Source organism: Mobula birostris, chromosome 1 (genome assembly GCF_030028105.1).
Source record: "Mobula birostris isolate sMobBir1 chromosome 1, sMobBir1.hap1, whole genome shotgun sequence".
Lineage (NCBI taxonomy): Eukaryota > Metazoa > Chordata > Chondrichthyes > Myliobatiformes > Myliobatidae > Mobula > Mobula birostris.
In genome coordinates this window covers 74594706-74615194 of record NC_092370.1, presented here as the reverse complement: position 1 = coordinate 74615194, position 20489 = coordinate 74594706, and the positions used below count along the sequence as shown (strand labels likewise).

General features: G+C 42.8%; 1 protein-coding gene across 3 annotated transcripts in view; it reads right to left on the bottom strand.

Moving 5' to 3' along the window:
- Positions 1 to 20489, bottom strand: part of abcf2a (ATP-binding cassette, sub-family F (GCN20), member 2a) — a 60423-nt gene that overhangs the window by 37570 nt on the left and 2364 nt on the right. Inside the window, exons 1-6 of one of the 3 annotated variants that reach the window (XM_072257151.1) lie at positions 19573 to 19657; positions 8783 to 8990; positions 7435 to 7647; positions 6698 to 6880; positions 1390 to 1561; positions 579 to 674 (exon numbers count right to left, since the gene is read on the bottom strand). In XM_072257151.1, coding sequence (XP_072113252.1) covers positions 579 to 674; positions 1390 to 1561; positions 6698 to 6880; positions 7435 to 7647; positions 8783 to 8954 — 836 coding nt within the window. In that variant the 5' untranslated portion in view covers positions 8955 to 8990; positions 19573 to 19657. Of the gene's footprint in view, positions 1 to 578; positions 675 to 1389; positions 1562 to 6697; positions 6881 to 7434; positions 7648 to 8782; positions 8991 to 19536; positions 19658 to 20489 lie in introns of those variants that run through there. The other 2 variants (XM_072257143.1, XM_072257158.1) reach the window with 2 other exon arrangements.

The following is a 20489-nucleotide window of genomic DNA, read 5'->3' as shown; positions in this document are numbered from 1 at the left end:
AAGTCATGCATTTGTTTAGTATGTTTCTTATAGTGGGCAAGTGTAGATCCAGAGGGCATAGCCTCAGACTAGAGGGACATACATTTAGAAGAGATGAAGAAGAATTTTTTTTTATCCAGAGGGTAGTGAATATGTAGAATTCATTGCCACAGGTGGCTGTGGAGACCAAGTCATTGAGTATATTTAAAGTGGAAGTTGATAGGTTCTGGATTAGTAAGGGTGTCAAAGGTTACAGGAAGAAGAAAGGAGAATGGCGTTGATAGGGATAATAAACCACCCTGATGGAAGAATGGAGCAGACGCAATGGAATAAATGGCCCAATACTACTCCAATGTCTTTATAGTCTTAATTATTTAATAGATGGGTACATGCAAATGCCTTCATGACACTGTAAAATTATAGGATGTTAGTAGATTGTGATGTCAATCCTTCTCATACTTGGCAACCATTTAATAGTCTTATTACAGAGGGAGGGGCAGGGGAGTAAAAAGAGGGTCACTGAGTTGTCATTGAGCCTGGTGGTACATGCTGGAGTGAAATCCCTGCAACACTATTAACAATTAAATCACTCAACTTACGATTTCAGTTCTTCCTCGAGCCACACACAGGCATCCAGATCAAGATGATTAGTGGGCTCATCCAACAGCAGCATGAAGGGTTTAATGAATAAAGCTCTGGAAAATGGTAATAAGTCACAGTAATCAGAAATGATGGATCACAAATAATAAGCTATCTAATAGTAAAATGTTTCCAACTTGCACTGTGGTTACTAAAAGCTTCACACTATACCATCCAGGTGGTGCTGAAGGGGAGGCACTGAGACCCAACAAAATCACCTGGAACCTCGTTCAAATGCTCCTTACAAATTCAAATTAAAGCTAATGGAATAAAGTTAGATTAATTTTTTTTGTTACATTGTAACCCACATCATCCACTAATGCTACCTGAACAGCAATGAAACACATCAATTCAAAATGCACCAAATGTTTTACACTGAACAGGATAGGTGCTTTTTACACAAGCAATATCATATTATATTGAAATTAATGAGCATTTTGTACACTTTTGAGCTTTCAGTTGATGAAGGAATGCTAACTGTACTACCAAAAAAAACTGATTGGAATAGTGGAGAGGATCTCTAACCAGCTGTGAAGTCTGGATTCAGTGAATTAGTTAATCATACAAAAGAGCAATGTGCATTTGGCAAAAAGCTTTCTCACCCCAACTTTAACTGCATCTCCTTTCTCAAAAAATCTACCTATGCCATTGTTTCCACTGTACTGAAGATGATCTAATGACCCATGATCTTTAGAGAAAAAAATTACATGTCATCTCCCTCAGACAAGCCACTGCATCTGCAGCACCAAGACTCATTCCTCACTCACTTACCTGGCAAGAGCTACTCTCATTCTCCAACCTCCACTGAAATCCTTCATCTTCTTCCGTTGCATGGCTGGTGAAAACCCAAGACCATGTAGAATCCGCGAAGCTCGCATTTCTGCCTTATCCGCATCCAACTCCTCCAAACGTTCATAGATTTGTAGAAGTTTCTCACATTCAGCTGGAATTAAGTAGGGGAGGGGAAGAAGACAGTGAAACTTCAAAAGTCACAGCTGGAAAATCTCAATCATAGGTCACATCCATTAACTGCTTTAGGCTGATAGACCAGCTGGAGCTCAAATGTGATAGTGAAAGACTGCTCATCAGCTTGCAAAAACTTGATTGGTAACAACTACAAACACCACATAGCATGTGAATTCGAGTCCCACCACAATTACAGTACAGCACTAAGATAGAGCTTGTAATAGCAGAAAGACAAAACCATCTCTTGGCTCCTTCAGTCACCTCATGCTGAACTCCTCCAGGCTTAGAGAGTGTCCTACAAGAATCCATAGTAGTTTCACCAAATACATCTCAATACTCGTGTGCTATCCAACAAGAAATAGTGCATTGGAATCTGCTCCAACAATTGGCCAGCCGATGTCACAAAATTGCCAGCATTAGCTACCAGTATCTGATGTTAGTGATAGTTGCATATGCTCTCACCGGCAACAATTGGCCACAGTGTTACTCACTGAAATTAGTTTGAAACCATTCAAGTTCTGAAAATATTGCACTTTATCTGTCTAACATTAGTGCCACATCTTTAAAGGCTTTTTTCAGCGAAGCACTTAAACTGAATTATAGAATAGTGAGTGTCAAATGGATTACAACAGGTTTACAATTTATAAATGGGAAAATTGCCTCTGGAACATTACCTCCCTTTGTTACACTCCTCACACTGTAGACTCTTACCTCAATAAATTGCAGAAAGAGAAATGACACGCATTAACAATAGAGGTGCCATAGCCAATGGAAAAGGAGACAGACCCTGCTTAAAACGCAACAGTTTCCAAAATTGGATTTATTTTGTTTTAAATTTATCTTCAAAATTATGGTGGTGAATCACCTTCAGCCATACAGGCAGCTCAGGCGAAGGTATTCTGACTGTGCCAGTAGGTTTTGCTGTTCCATCCAACATCAAACAGTAGCAATAGTTTAGAATCAGGGTAACTTGGGATCACAGGAAACCTTGCAGATGGTGACATTTTCTGAGTTCATTTAGTTTCTCTGAGAGAGCTTTACTTATTACGAAAGGGTATCCATTCATCAGGTTATCTACAGCTCCAAGCAGAATATGCACAGTTGTCCCACCTGCCCTCATTTCCTGTCATTTACTCCTTCATACACCCATCCACTTCCTCGAGGGCAATTTGCAGCAGACAATTAAGGGTGGCACAATAGCACAGTGGTCTTTAACCACCGGGCCGTGGACCAGTACCAAGCCGCAAAGCATATGCTACCGAGCCGCGAGGAAACGATATGATTTGGCGATATGAGTCAGCTGCACCTTTCCTCATTCCCCGTCACGCCCACTGTTGAACATGAACACACACGAGGTCATCAGTCGGTCATTAACCTACAGCTATTCGATGAGTAAAAAACATCGCTTGAGTTTCTTTGGAAGAGGTGGTAGGGGACATAAAGGGCCTAACGACGATGATAACGCAGAGACAGCTGAGGCTGCAAAAAAAAAGCTTCCTTCAACAGAAAATACGACGATTCGTACATAAAATATGGCTTTATTGCGACCAGTGACTCGCACGCTCCAAGCCCCCTGTGTGTGTGATATGTGGAGACAAGCTGTCTAATAAAGCAATGAAGCCCTCAAAACTGCTTCGGCACCTTGAGTCCAAACACTCTGCACTTAAAGACAAACCCGTTGAGTTTTTTGAGCGGAAAAAACGTGAGCAAGCAGGACAGAAACAAGTATTGCGAGCCACCACCTCCACAAATGCTGCTGCTCTGAGTGTCATACTTAGTGGCTAGCTATATTGTTAAGGATAAGAAGCCTTTCACTGTTGGTGAAGGATCGATTCTGCCTGCTGTCAAGGACATGTGCTGTGAACTGTTGGGAGAAGCTGCAGCTAACAAGATGGCACAGGTTTCTCTTTCAGCTACCACAGTTTCAAGGAGAATTGATGACATAGCGGAGGACATCGAAGCATAGCTGTTGGAATGGCTTAACGAGTCACCATGGCATGCTATCCAGGTCGATGGATGCAGAGCACAAATGCCTTCTCTTACACACTGAAGTCAGGTGGCTATCAAGGGGGAGAGCCCTGAGCCCTGGCCAGGCTTTTTGAGTTAAGAGAGCAGTTACAGAGATTTCTTTCAGGAAGAGAGTCTCCACTGGCAGCACACTTCAGTGACGAGTGGATAGCAAAACTCGCTTATCTGTGTGACATCTTCAACCTGCTCAATGAACTCAATGTGTCATTTCAGGGGAGAATGACAACTGTCTTCAAGTTGGCAGATAAAGTGTCTGCTTTCAAAGCCATACTGGAACTGTGGGAACAGCGAGTGGACAGGGGCATATTTGACATGTTCCCAACATTAGCTGGGATTTTGGGAGAGACTGAGGCTGCACCATCCTTCTAACAGCTGCTGCTCAATCATCTAACTTCGCTGTCGACAGAATTCGAGCTTTACTTCCCAACCGCAAGTGACCCAAGACATGCAAAGGAATGGGTCCATGACCCATTTGTGAATGTCCCCGGTGAATCATCCATGTCAGCGCAGGAAGATGATCAACTCCTCGAGTTTGCAAATTACGGTGGGCTGAAAAGTATGTTTGACATAACATCTCTGCTGGCATTCTGGATCAAAGACAAGGCTGAATATCCTGAGATAGCCACACAAATCACTGAAAACGTTGCTACCATTTCCAACATCATATCTCTGCAAAGCAGGGTTTTCTGCAATGAATACAATGAAAACTAAGTTGCAGAATAGACTGGACCCCCTTTGAGTATCACTGTCTCCCATCACCCCTTGATGGGACCGTCTTGTTGCAGGAAAACAAGCCCAGGGCTCCCACTGATTCAGCGATATTGGTGTGTTGCATTGATTTTATATGTTCATACGAGGAAAATATGCGCTGTGTGTTTAATATCCAAATGATAGTGGAATCAAAGGTTATGGGGATAAGGCAGGCACTGGATACTGATAGTGGATGATCAGCCATGATCACAGTGAATAGCGGTGCTGGCTTGAAGGGCCGAATGGCCTACTCCTGCACCCATTGTCTATTGTTACTTAAAATGTTATGATGCTATTCAATCACTCTTTTCTACCCTCATGGTCAGATAAAACCTACCATGCTTGGAGGGAGAAGGGTCTAGTTTCTATTGAAGACCTGTACATAGAGGGATGGTTTGCAACATTTAGTCTGCTGAAAGAGAAATTTGAGCTGCCTCATTCGCACTTTTTTCGTTACTTACAAATTAGACACTACATTCAATCTAAGATTTGTAATTTTGAAATCCTTCCAAGGAAACATATGTTTTTTGATATTTTAAAGAACCCTCCTGACTCCAGGCATCTCGTTTCTAAGTTTGTATGCTTGTTTGATAATTGCACTGTAGCGTCTACTGTGAAGATTAGAGTCGCCTGGAGAGAGGAGTTGCGCATTGAATTATCTGAAGCTGCCTGGGATAAGTGTTTGTCTATGATACAGGCTTGCTTTGTTAACAGCAGACACCAACTGATCCAGTTTAAAGTTGCCCACCATCTCCACTCCTCTAAACTTAGATTGCACAGGATTTACCCTTCTATCTCGCCAATGTGTGATAGATGCCAAGGGACGGAAGCCACGTTGTCACACACCCTTTGGTTTTGCCCATTACTGACTGGATTTTGGTCTAAAATATTCGACTGGTACTCAAAGGCCTATAAAAGATCCTTCCCCTTGGAAGCTGGTCTCGCTATATTTGGCTGCTCGCAATCTACTATTTGTTTCCCTGCAGCCATACAACAGTCTCTGATGCTGGGGATGATTGTTGCCAAAAGACTTACCTTGATGGAATGGAAATCGCCTTCTCCCCCTTCCTTTCGGAGATGGATGGCGGATGTGATCTCAGTCATACAGGTGGAGAAACTTAGGTTCTTGAGAACCAATTCAATTAAAAAATTTTTGGCCATCTGGGATCCATTTCTTGCCTACCTGGACGAGGCCGGGGGCGGGTGAGCAATTTCCCCCCAGCTGATTTTTCACGGCCCTCATTTGAGATTTAATGTTTCGTATTTTTGAGCACTTTGTACAATAGGCATCCCTCTAATGTTATGTCTCTTTTTGCTTATTTCATTTTTGTACATGTCTGAGCTGGTACGTTCTTGTTGATTTCATTGGTTTTTTTTGTAAAATTTGAAAATAAAGTATTTTAAAAAATGTTATGATGCTATTGACTTATAGTTGACTTATCACTATATTCATGCGAGGCAAATATGCGCTGTGTGTTTAATATTAAATTTGTTAGATAAACCCTTTAAGAAACGAATTTGAGTGTATTAGCCACTTACAAGTGACTTATAGTTGACTTATCACCTATATTCTGGTCGTGATTAACACCCCTCCACCCCGGTCAGCAAGAATATTGTCAACATTAAACTGGTCCGCGGTGCAAAAAAGGTCGGGGACCCCTGCAATAGCATATAGGTTTGCTTGACACTTTACAACGCCAGCATTTTGGGTTCAGTTCCTGCCATTCTGTAAGGAAATTGTACATTCTCTTCATGACCATGTAGATTTACTCTAGGTGCTCCAGTTTCCTCCCACATTCCGAAGGTGTACAGGTTAGGATTAGTAAATCATGGGCATGCTATGATAGAAGACTGGTAACACTTGTGGGCTGCCCCCAGCACATCCTCGGACTGTGTTGGTCATTGATGCAAAAGGCATATTTCATTGTGTTTTGATGTATATGTGACTATTAAAGTTAATCGCTAATCTTCAAAATCTTTAAAAATCTTAACCATCATATCTTTGGGATCAAGTAGGAAACCACAGCAGGCAAGGGAAACTCAAGCAGTCGCAGAACAAAGAGCAAACCCTACACCGGCAGTAACTAAGGTGGGGATTAACCCTGAACAACTGGAGCCATCCAACAGCAGCACTAACTGCTGTGCCACTGCGCTCTCAAGTTCCACTTGCATGGACAGTCAACAACTTGAGATGTTTTTCCACAGATACTGTCTGACCTGCTGGCAGAAATCTGTATTTATTTCAGATTTCCTACATCAACCATTTTGATTTCCAACTTTCAAGCTTCAAACATAACTAACACGATAACTAGAGCAAAATCCAAAAGATAGTTACAGTCTTCATGGGCCAGACGCTCTGCCTCTTTCTCCAAATTGATGCGCTCCTTGTCAACCTCGACCACACAATCCAATGGTGTTTTGTCACTTGGTGGCATTTCTCGAGTAAGGTGGTAAATGTCGATGGGTTCTGGTATCGGTAACTCCCGATGACCTAGAGCAGACAGCAGCATGGATTTGCCTGGGAGGAGAGAAGGGGGTCAATATTAGTAAAGGGCAAGTCACAATGTCCCCTCCCAAACTGGAGAGTCTGTTAGTTTCTTTGGAAACAAAGTACAGTAGCTCTACTTGATTTGCAAAAATACTTTTATGGGGTTTATTTAATGGGTTCCACACAGTTTTAGTTGACAAATTCATGCTGTCCACAAGCTCCAATTTTTTAAGTCGGCCAATTGCCCCAGTTTAATGATCTGGAAGGTCCCCATAAACCCCTGACCTACTGGCCCAAATATTGCACAGTTGAAGATCCAGTTAGATGATAGCAATAAATGCCCACTAGGGACCCTTGCAACCAGGCACATTATGGAATCAGTAATGGGCTGACCACATATGCCAGTAACACACTGCTACAAAAAAACCTCTTACAGGGTAATAGAGGCTGCTACATTTGATAAGCTTTCAGGAACATTGAGGAAAATCAACTTTGGAAACAGACACCGGCTCCGTAAAATGTTGAAGTGTTGTGGACTTCAAAAACCTTCCAGGTCCCAACATTCTGACCACTTATGACCTTACCAGTGCCATTGAGACCGATCAATCCATAGCGACGGCCAGTATTCAGCTCCAGTTTGGTGTCACTTAGTAGCTCTTGACCATGAAACGTGAGTGACAGATTAATAATATGAACATCTGTACTATTGGGATGAGAGGCCAAGACTCCTGTGACTGCCCGGGCTGCTGCTTTCTTCAGCTCAAATTCATCCAGCTCACTGATAATATGAGCCAAGCCTGTGAAAAAGAGAAACTTTTCAGGGACATGGAGCCGATAACCAATGAAGGAAAAGGTTAATGCAATACAAGAGTTCCTAGAGGATTCAAGATACTCTGTTATAATTGAGTGGCATTCCATTTAGTTCTTCAAGAACTTTATGAAACTAATTTGCTCTTTTTAAAATGGCATTAGATAAAATGATAGTAAATTTACAGTTAAGTGGTCCCTCAGTTGCACCATCGTATACTCCCCTTTGTGTCACTTCTCACCCTAACGTAGCACTTAATTTCTTTCTCCCTTTTAACCATTTAACCAGCTTCACCTTGAATGTAACACCACTACTCACCACCACATAGTACAGAACTTGCTCCTCTCAGTTTTCTCTAGGTAAAGACTCATGAACTACCTGCTGGAAAATTCCAAATTATCAACTATCTCACAATGTTGAACATCTTTAGGATATATAATTTTAGGCCATCATAATTTTAACATTCACATGTAACAATCTAGTTACGTTGAAATTAGAGGAGTCCCAGCCTACTGCAAGGTAGCATAGCAGATAAGTTACTCGATGCTACCCGCAATCAGAACCATTAATCTGGAGACATGTTCAAATCTCATTGTGGAAAATGTGGAATTTAAATTCAAGAATTGATCTGAATTTAAACAGCTTGATTTGAAATGCATTTTTAATTGATGTAATAAGTGATGTCCATATTCTTGTATATGGGACATCAATGCAATGCCTGTATTTATTACTCTTATTCAAGGAGCTAGTGATGACACACCTTCTGGAACTGCTGCTGTCTTCGCAATAAAGGAATCTGTAGTCGCACAATGCAAAACATTGCAGATACTCAGTGTTTCTGATCAACAGGGACTGCTAAATGTGAATTAGGGACCAGAATTTCATGAAAACCTGCCTGATGCAATAATTTCAGGGAAGGATATTTTGCCAACCTTACTTTGTCTACTTATGTTTGCAGATACACCAAAGATCCGTTAAGAGTATTCATGCTAAAATCTATTCAGCACAGTGCAAGTAGAGATAGAAAGGTAAATAGCCCTTTTGCAACAAACAAGTTAAAACCTTTCCTGACATTTATAGTCTAACTTCTGGCATGTTGTATACTGCCAAACCCAAGTCCCTACCTGCATCGTGACCAGAAGACCCATTGATCTGTGGTGTTTTGGAATTTTCCACTTCATCTGTGCCAAGATCACCATTTTCCTCTGTACCTTCTGTGGCTTTAGGTTTACGCTGACGAGCCTTTGCTGCTTCCTTCTTTTTGGCTGCCTTTTTCTTGGCCAAATCAGAAGGCATTTTTGCTATTAGTTTGTGTTACAATGGAAGCAGAATCTGCCAAAAGATAAAATGGTTTAGTTTTACACCTTGGGGTTCCCACTATATGTTGAACTAGTGCTTCAGAAAAGTGATTTTGGTGCACTAAGCAATGTCATCCTCTGGCAGGGAGTGGGAATGGGGAGTGGGGTTGGGAAAGACACAGAAACATTCAGAATACTTCATAGGGACCAACTGCAGCTCCTAACACTGAGTAAAGCTGAACCAGACTGCCCTTTATCTGATCCTGTCTGGCCTCCAGCCCCTTATTATTGATATCCAAAGACTCTGCGTACCACTCCCTGCCTGCTCACCTGCGAAAAACCCATATCCGTCGCCTCTGATCTGGGCCGACATTTACGTGCCGGGTGGCACCTAATTAATTAGCTTGTTTATTTCGGCTTTTTTCTTAAAGATGTGCTGGGTGCATCCCGGCTACCACTGCACTCTTCATGGCAATGTATCGGTCCGCGGCCTGGAGGTTGGGGACCACTGCCATATATTGATGTTTGCGACAGTCTGTACTCTTATCTAATCGGTCACTTTGATGCAGCACAAGCTACGCTGAAAACGCGGTGTATGGCGGGGGAGCTACACACATGCGCACTGGGCAGAAAGAACGGAACTAAAACCCCGCAACCCGGAAACAATCTCTCTTTACAAACAGCTTTCAGTAGCAAAAGTATTGCTGTATTACCATTATCCTAATTAGTATTACTTATTTTTGTAATGCTCACATTACAACAGTATTTGTGTATTTATTTTTTTACGGGATCTACTGGGAAAGTCTTAAAGATCGACTGGTCAATCGCGATCGACGGGTTGGCGACCACTAAGCTAGAGTTTGCCAGAAGGCACATGGGAGACTCTGAAGCCAGCTGGAAGAAGGTTCTATGGTCTGATGAAACCATCAAACTAAACTCTACGTTTGGCATAAGCCAAACACCCCAACCACAAACTGTTCCATCTACTACCATCCAGGAAATGGTACCACAGCATAAAAGCCAGGACCAACAGGCTCCGGGACAGCTTCTTCCACCAGGCCATCAGACTGATTAATTCATGCTGATACAATTCTATTTCTATCTTATATTGACTGTCCTGTTGTACATACTATTTATTATAAATTACTATAAATTGCACATTGCATATTTAGATGGAGAAGTAACGTGAAGATATTTACTCATGTATATGAAGGATGTAAGTAATAAAGTCAATTCATCAAAAACATACCATCTCTACTGTTAAGTATGGTGACTGCATCATGATGTATAGATGCTTCACTGCAACAGGCCCTGGAAGGCTTGTGAAAGTAGAGGGTAAAATGAATGCAACAAAATACAGGGAAATCCTGAAGGAAAACCTAATGCAGTCTACAAGAGAACTGTGACTTGTGAAAAGATCTGTTTTCCAGCAAGACAATGACCCCAAGCATAAAGCCAAAGCTACACAAGAATGGCTTAAAAATGAAGTTAATGTCCTGAAGTGACCAAGTAAGAGTCCAGGCCTCAATCCAATTGAGAATTTGTGGCTGGACTTGAAAAGGGCTGTTCACTCGTGATCCCCATGCAATCTGACAGAGCCTGAGCAGATTTGTAGTGAAGAATGGGGGGAAAAAATTGCAGTACACAGATGTGTAAAGCTGATAGAGATCTATCCACGTAGATTCAAGACTGTAATTGCCGCCAAAGGTACACCTACTAAATACTGACTTGAAGAGGGTGAATACTTAAGCGATCAATCGTTTTGTGTTTTATATTTGTAATTAATTTAGATCACTTTGTAGAGGTCTGTTTTCACTTTGACACAAAAGAATATTTTTCTGTTGATCAATGTCAAAAAAAGCCAAATTAAATCCACTGTGATTCAATGTTATAAAATAATAAAACACAAAAACTTCCAAGGGGGTTGAATACTTTTTATAGGCACTGTATGTGCTCACTACCTTATATGTGTTATGAGTGCCTTGTGCTGTGTGACTGTTGGTACCGTGTTTTGCACCTTGGCCCTGAAGTAACACTGTTTTGTTTGCTTTAATCATGCGTATTCATCTATGGCTGAATGACAAACTTAGAAACATAGAAAACCTACAGCACCATACAGGCCCTTCAGCCCACAAAGCTGTGCCAAACATGTCCTTACCCTAGAAATTACTAGGGTTACCCATAGCCCTCTATTTTTCTGAGCTCCGTGTACCTATCCAGGAGTCTCCTAAAAGACCCTATCGTACCCGCCTCCACCACTGTCGCCGGCAGCCCATTCCAGGCACTCACCACTCTCTGTGTAAAAAAGTTACCCCTGAAATCTCCTCTGTACCTACTTCCAAGCACCTTAAAACTGTGCCCTCTCATGCTAGTCGTTTCAAAAAGTCTCTGACTATCCACACGATCAACACCTCTCATCGTCCTATACACCTCTATCAGGTCACCTCTCATCCTCCATCGCTCCAAGGAGAAAAGGCCAAGTTCACTCAACCTATTCACATTGGGCATGCTCCCCAATCCAGGCAACATCCTTGCAAATCTCCTCTGCACCCTTCCTATGGTTTCCCCATCCTTCCTGTAGTGAGGCGACCAGAACTGAGCACAGTACTCCAAGTGGGGTCTGACCAGAGTCCTATATAGCTTCAATTTCAACTTGAACTTTAATTTCATTCAACATTACTCAGCCCATCGCTGAACTATTCCTACAACCTATGGACTCACTTTCAAGGACTCTCCATCTCATGTCCTCGTAACTGATCACTTATTTTTCTTTTAGTATTCGCACATTGATGCTTGTCCATCCTATTGGGTGTGGCATTTCATTGATTCTATTGTGTTTCTTGTATTTCCTGTGAATGTCAGCAAGAAAATGAATCTCAAGGCTTTTTATGGTGACTATTACATATACTTTGAACTTTGAATCTGCACTGCACCCAGTCCAGAGCTATCATTTCTTTCTTATTGCGCGTTAATTTTTCTGATTCAAGGGATGAAACTCCAAAGATTAAATGAGTGTGAGGACAAGAAAAGTCAGGACATACCAAGCAAGATAACTTAACCTATTCTTCTAACAATGTGACCCCATCAGACACTATGTACTCATGTGGAAAAACTCAATGTTCACTGTATCTGCTATTAAATCAAACTGGCCCAGAATTGTATTCTATAATTTAACAAACCACTTGTGCTAAAATTAAAGGACTGCAGTAAGGTAGCACAGTCAGCAAAGACAGCAGATATTCTTCTCCACACTGGACAACATTGACCTTCCCCGTAAACCTTGTGGAGAAGGTGCTCTCATGATGATGTCAGCTATGGAATTCCAGGATTTCAACCCAGCAACAATGATAAGATGGCAATGTGTGTGAAGCCAGAAAGATGGATTCCAATGGTTTTACTACTCCTTTCTCAGAGGATGGGACCCTTGGTCTACCAGTGACTGGGTTACATTTGATATGACCAAATGATGACCACCTTAAATAAATAAACTTGGTCTGTGACAGATCAGTATTGAATTGAATTGACCTCATTTCTTATATCCTTCACACACGAGGAGTAAAAATCTTTACATTACATCTCCAGCTAAATGTGCAATGTGCAATCATAGTAATTTATAATAATTTATAATAAATAGAACAGTCAACGTAATATAGAGTACACTCAAATCAGCATGAGTTCATCAGTCTGGCAACCTGGTGGAAGAAGCTGTCTCGGAGCCTGTTGGTCCTGGCTTTTATGCTGTGGTACCACTTCCCGGATCATAGCAGCTGGAATAGATTGTGGTTGGGGTGACTCGGGTCCCCAGTGATCCTATAGGCCCTTTGTACACACCTGTAATTATCCAGCTCTATTCTAGCATTCTCTGGAGCATCTGGACAACAACTGCATCAGACTGTTGTTTACTGCCTACAATTCCACTTTCAATACTCTTGCTCCAAGCAAACTCATCATCGAATTCCAGATCCTGGGAGTCAACACATCCCTCTACAATTGAATAGTTGACTTCCTACCCAACAGGTTGTTGTCAGTAAGGATAGGAGCAATATCTTTGTCACTATTATTCTTAACACTGGTGCTCCACAACATTGCATCCTCAGTCTCCTATACTCCCCGTACAATCATTACTGTGTGGCCAGATTCTGCTCCAAGTCCATCGACAAGTTTGCAGGTGAAATCTCCAAAGTGAGCCACATCTCAAGTAATGATGAGTTGGAATACCTGAAGGAAATAAAGAGCGCAGTAACATGGTGTCATGACAACAACCTTTCCTTCAATGTAAGCAAAACAAGAGAGCCAATGACTTCAGGAAGGGGAGAGAATTGCAGTGCACATACTCCTGTCTATATCAACAATGTTGAGGTTGAGGGCTTAAGTTCTTAGGAGTGAGCATCACTAATAACCTGCCCTGGTCCTAGCACATAGATATCATAGCTAAAAACCTCAAATACCCCTCCTCCCACACAAAAAAATGAACAAAACAAATCAGACACATTAACCCACCCCCCTCCCCAAACCCTCCTCTTACACAAAAAAAACAACAAAACGGATCGGGCATATTGTCAGGGAGACAGAAAGGAAGTTCTGTGGCTCCAAGAGACACCAGGATGGTGTGTTGCCTCACGGGTGTAAGAGTCTATGATGTATCTGAATGACTGCAGGATATTCTCAAGGGAGGTGGTGAACAGCCAGAGGTCATGGTGTAGATTGGCACTAATGGCATAGGCAGAAAAGGGGAAAGAGTTCCTACGCAGTGAGAATATAGAGTTCGGAAAGGGACTGAAGGGGACCTCCAAGGTTTTAATCTTCAGATTACTTCCTGTGCCATGGGCTGGTACAGGTAGGAATGGGGCGAAAGCACGGATGAATGAGTGGCTGAGGAGATGGTGCAGGAGAAAGGGTTTCAAGTTCTTGGATCATTGGAACCTTTTCTGGGGACCCATGAACTTAGAACATGGATCAATACATGGAATTACGATGTTGTAGCCATAACTGAAACTTGGTTGAGAGGGGCAGGAATGAGTGATTAAGGCACCAGGTTTTCGAAGTTTTAGAAAAAATAGAGAAGGTTGTTGCACTACTAATCAGGAACAGTATCACAACTGCACTCAGAGGAGACATAATGGAGGGGTCAGACACTGATTCCGTTTGGGTGGAACTCGGGAATAGGAAGGGTGCAATCACAATGTACTACAGCAAACACATTGTACTACAGATCTCCTAATAGGTACCAGGACATTAAGGAACAGATATGTAACCAGATTAGGGAAATGTGTAAAAATAATATGGTTGCAGTCATGGGGGATTTTGATTTCTTAGTGCAAGGGATTATGATGGGACAGAATTTATTAAGTGTATCCAGGAAGATTTCTTAAATCAGTATGTCGACAAACCAGTGAGTTGAGGAGCCGTACTGGACTTAGTATTGGGTAATAAACTAGGTGACTGACCTTTCAATGGGTGAACAGTTAGAGAAGTGACCACAACTTCTTTACTCTCAGGATAGCTATAGGTAAGGATAGGTATGGTCCTTGTGGGAGTCTTAATTTGGAGTAGGACAAATTACAAGGGCATTAGGCAAGAACAAAGAAGCTTTAGTTGGGAACACCTTTTCTCTGACAAGTCCACATCACACAGGTAGAGGGTGTTTAAAGGTCAATTGCACAGAGTACAGGAAAGGCATGTTCCTGTTGAGATGGAAGGACAGCGATCAAAAGATAAAAGAACCTTGGATGTCCAGAGAGGTAATGAATTTAGTCAAGATAAAGGAAAAGTATGTAAAGCTTCAGAAGTTAGGATCAAACAAAGCATGTGAGCAGTACAAAGCCAGTAAAGAAGGGAATTAGGAAAGCCAGGAGAGGCCATGAAAAGTCCTTAGCAAGTTGGATTCAGGTGACTCCCAAGACATTCTATACATATATCAGAGCAAGAGAATAACTACTAAGAGGATAGGACTACTTGAGGATAAAGGAGGGAACATTTGCTTGGATGCAAGGAATGTGAGTGATGTACTTAATGAGTACTTTGCTTCAGTATTAACCAAGGAAAAGGATAAGGATGACAAGGAGATCAGTGCAGAGTGTATAAATAAGTTAGGGTAGTTTAGAGATCAAGGAGGAGGTGATGTTGGGCCTTCTAATGAGTATTAAGGTGGATAAGTTCCGAGGGCCTGATGGGATTTACCCCAGGTTACTGAAGGAGGCAAGATTGCAGGGCCCTTGGCCAATATCTTAGTGTCTTCTCTAGCCACAGCTGAGGTCCTGGAGAACTGGTGAGTGGCTAATGTTGTACTTCTATTTAAGAAGGGAACAAGGGAAAATCCTGGGAACTATATCAGTTGTAGAGTAATTGCTGGAGAAAATTCTTGCGGGGGCGGGGGCGGCGAAGAATAGGATATATGAGCATTTGGAAACTATGGCTTAATTAGGGAGAGCCAGAATGGATTTGTGCGAGATACCAACTGATTAGATTTTATAACAAGGTGAAGAGAGAAAGACTACTGGCTGTAATAGCTGCACGTGGTGGTTCAACCAAGTACTGAGCAAAGGGGGATGAATACTTTCGAATTGCTGACATTTCAGTTTTTGAATTTTTAAGTTTTTCATGCTTTACAGTTATCCCTCTTTTTTTGGGCTCTACTGTGGGGAAAAAAACCATATGATTCACAAATAAAAATTCTCAGTTAAATTAACCACTACTGTGGGAAAAAAAGAGCATATGATTCACAAGTAAAAATTCTCACTTAAATTAACCAAAAGTCTCATTTGTAATGCTCACTTATGTGAACAAAGGGTTGGTCTATAAGACGCTGTAAATAATACCACACTAGCAATATTACTGTGTTTCATGCCAAAATAAAACTGAAAACAATGACCAGATCCTCTATGTCCTACCATAGACCACACACATAAAATACCAGAGGAACTCAGCAGATCAGGCAGTATATATGGAAAAAGCGATGTTTCATGCTGAGACCCTTCTTCAGGACTGGAAAGTAAGGGGAGAAATCAGAGTAGGGGGATGGGGCAGGGTTGAAGTAAAGAGCTGGGAAATTGATTAGTGAAAGAGATAAAGGGCTGTTGAAGGGGGTATCTGATAGGAGAGGACAGAAACTGTGGAAGAAGGAAAAAGGAGGAGCACAGGAGGGTGGTGATGGGCAGGTAAGGTGAGAGGGGGAAAACAGGAATGAGGAATGGTGAAGGAGAGTGGGGCGGGGGCATGGGGAGGACAATACCAGAAGTTTGAGAAATCGTTCATGCCATCAGGTTGGAGGCTACCCTGACAGAATACAAGGTGTTGCTCCTCCAATCCAAGTGTGGCAGTAGAGGAGACCATGGACTGACAAGTCAGAATGGGAATAGGAAGTAGAGTTGAAATGGGTGGCCACTGGGAAATCCCACATTTTGTGGCGGACAGAGTGAAGGTGCTCGATGAAGTGGTCTCTCAATCTACGTCGGGTCTAACCAGTATACTAGAGGCCACACCGGGATCACCCGATACAGTAGATGACCCCAACAGACTCACAGGTGAAGTGTTATGGTAGTGAGGGGGGAGGTGCAGGGGCAGGTGTGGCACTTGTTCCGCTTGCAAGAGTAAGTACTAAGAGGGGGATCAGTGGGGAGGGACAAATGGACGAAGAAGTCACCAAAGGAGTAATCCCCACGGAAAACAGAAAACGGGGGTGGGGACGGGGAGGGAACATGTGCTTGGTGGTGGGATCCCATTGGAAATGGCATAAGTTATGGAGAATTCTGTGCTGGATGTGGAGGCTAGTGGGGTGATAGGTGAGGACAAAAGGAGCACTATCCCTGGCATGATGGCAAGAGGATGGGGTGAGGGCAGATGTGCACAAAATGGAAGTGATGCGGGTGAGGGCAGCATTGATCGAGGAATGGAAGCCCCTTTCTTTGAAGGAATGGGATATCTCTTCGAAGGAATGGGATATGTTCTGGTATGAAAAGCCTCATCCTGAGGGCAGATGTGGCAGAAATGGAGGAACTGAGAGAAGGGGATGGCATTTTTACAAGTGACAGGGCACAAAGAGGTATAGTCCAGATGGCTGTGAGTCAGTGGATGGAGGCAAGGTTGATAAACCTGTCCATTAGCCAAGATACTAGCCATGGTAAAACTATTACAGAAAATACATCTTGAACTTTAAAATAAATGAAACATAATTGTGTACACTGATGAATGGGCATCTATGTAGATTGCGTGTCCTGCACGACTTAACTGACAAGTCTACAGTTGAGTCACCTTAAGCAAAAATTAAGCTATCACATTATATTTTAACAACATGCACATCTTTGGTCTGAACTTCAAAGGTAATACATCTGCATTATCTAAATTAATTTTCCAATACTTCATCTTTTTTTAAAAAAATATTGGAAAGGTTCCTTGCAAGAAACCAATGCAAGTCAGAGAATGACTTGCAGCTTGTCCAACTAATAAAAATTAGTCCTATTATAAACAAAGCCTAAATATTTACACTGCAAAATCTGGAAATTGCAAGACTCAGTTAATACAGTGACCAAATTTAAAAATGTTGTGATTACATGAAAAAATTATAGAATTAGAACTTTTTAAAATTTCTTACATCCATTTCACAACATGAGGACTAAAAATCTTTATGTACAAGCAATAAGGAAGGGAAATACTGCCCAAACACAAAGACTGTACCCATAATTATTTTGCAACAACGTATGCAGTCATATGTATGTGTACACACGTAAATCACAACATTCTATACCACGATAGAGACAACTACTTTCAATATTCAGTGAGTGGATATGCTAAAATAAACTGTTCCCATTGGAGGCGTCAAGAAATAGGAACAACTTGTCTTTCAGGTATGGTAAATCTTGTACACCTTATTTTTAAGGTAACTTTTTTTTTATTCTTTCTTCCTTCTCTTCTAACATTTATATTATCTGTGCACTTGTAATGCTACTGTGACACTGTAATCCCTTTGGGATCAATAAAGTATCTGTCCCACTGATCTTCCTCCTGGCACCTATCCTTGGAAGTGGAACAAGTGCTACACATGCCCTTACACTTCTTCCCTTACCACCATTCAGGGCCCCAGACAGTCCTTCCAGGTGAAGCGACACTTCACCTGTGAGTCGGCTGGGGTGATATACTGTGTCCGGTGTTCCCAATGTGGCCTCCTATACATCAGCGAGACCAGACACAGACTGGGAGATCATTTTGCTGAACACTACGCTCTGTCCGCCAGAGAAAGCAGGATCTCCCAGTGGCCACACATTTTAATTCCACATCCCATTCCCATTCTGATATGTCTATCCACGGCCTCCTCTATTGTAAAGATGAAGCCACACTCAGGTTGGAGGAACAATACCTTATATTCCGTCTGGGTAGCCTCCAACCTGATGGCATGAACATTGACTTCTCTAACTTCCGCTAATGCCCCACCTCCCCCTCGCACCCCATCCGTTATTTATTTATATAGACACATTCTTTCTCTCACTCTCCTTTTTCTCCCTCTGTCCCTCTGAATATACCCCTTGCCCATCCTCTGGGCCCCCCCCCCCGCCTTGTCTTTCTCCCCGGACCTCCTGTCCCATGATCCTCTCATATCCCCTTTTGCCAATCACCTGTCCAGCTCTTGGCTCCATCCCTCCCCCTCCTGTCTTCTCCTATCATTTTGGATCTCCCCCTCCCCCTCTCAAATCCCTTACTAACTCTTCCTTCAGTTAGTCCTGACGAAGGGTCTCGGCCGGAAACGTCGACTGTACCTCTTCCTAGAGATGCTGCCTGGCCTGCTGCGTTCACCAGCAACTTTGATGTGTTGCTTGAATTTCCAGCATCTGTAGAATTCCTCGTGTTTACATGTCTAATCTTCTGCTCTACCTTACTAACATTCTTTCCTCATCCTCCTCATGAATTAAAAACCTCTGTTGCAGGAATAGCCCACACGTACCTGCTCTATCATAAATTAAGAACACAATAATCACTAAACTCAGTACCGATCTCCTATACTAACTCTTTGATACTCTGAGGATCACTCAGCGAGCTCTCCACCGGATGGCAAAGTTTCATCACCCTCTGACCAAGCAAATACTCCACAGAGGGCCCACCATAAAGAGACAAAGGAGGCCAAATGGCTGCGTTTACTGTGGGTTGCACGAGGTCACTGCAACCAATAGGTTATAATCAGCAACAGGTCAAAATGTTCTGAGAGTCGGGTCGGGGACGGCGCTATCTCTTACCCCCCACCCGCAAACAACAGCGCTGGCAGGGCGGCGCTCCCTCAGTGCTGCAATGGTAGTGTCCCAGAGCTAAGGAGCACCCGGAGAAGGCATATACCGCATCAACCCTCCATCCATCCATCCAAAGCCTGGAATCCCCGGGAGCCCGGGAAGCCGTGGCAGGCCCAAAACCCATAACAGACCGTCCAGGCCTGTGCCCCACAGCCGCGCCGGCACTTTCACCCCCCACCCCAACACATTCAGTGGCGGATGTCACTGACTGAATACATTCACATCAATAAAATCCTTGAGACTTAACTAAACATCCCACCCGGTCTGAATGGCGATTTCATGATAAGCTGCCGAGCGCCTCCTCACCTGAGGTCGGTGCCTGCCCGCCTGCTCTCTCCTTACCGTCACTCCCGTCAGAGAAAACCGCGTGCCCACCGGCTTCTGCTTCTCGTCAACGACGCATTGCAAAACGCAACCGGCGCCGCGCTTGGTCCTCTGGGATTTGTAGTTTATCCCTTTTTCCGGTCTCCTTGCAGTTGGGGGGGCGAGATCACCAAAGGCACTACACTTCCCACTGAGCATTGCGTGGCGCAGCCCTCTTCGCATTGCCTAGCTGCGAGCTGGTGCTATTTGGAGTTCCCCAGATAATACCGCTCCTCTCTAAGCCTTCTGGGATTTGTAGTTCAATATGGGAGACTTGATAGTTTCTCAAGTATTTGCTGTACTATAGTTCCTACATTGGTAATTACATTTCTGGCGTCTTCCCCTTCCTTTCCAGTCATGAAGAAGGGCCTCGGCTAGAAACGTCGGCAGTTTATTCATTTCCATAGATGCTGCCTGACCTGCTGAGTTCCTCCAGCATTTCGTGTGTGTTGCTTTACGTTTCCCATAATTCTTACTCCTCTTGGTGTTAAGTTTAATGGCGGTTGGCAGACCAACATGACATACATAACTGCTACCTGCTGAGTTGGGAGTGTGGAGCAAAGAAACAGGAACTATACCCACTAAATCCCATCCCCAAAAAACTCATAATAGCAAAAAGCCTACTGTTTTTCAGAGAGTTAAATACGCACTTGCAGTCATTATGGTGACAGTGATATCCTAACAAATTTTCCATGTTAAACTGCATCTGTCCTAAAGATCCCAATTTAGCAATTAGATGTTTCCTTTGCCCCTCATAGGAACTACATTTAAACAATATATGCTGCACCATTTCTTGACAAGTGCACTCCCTACAGATGCCAGTATCATGCAAATTAATTCTGAACGGGGAATTATTCAAGCTAGTATGTAAAAATGTAAGTATTATCTTATTCCCT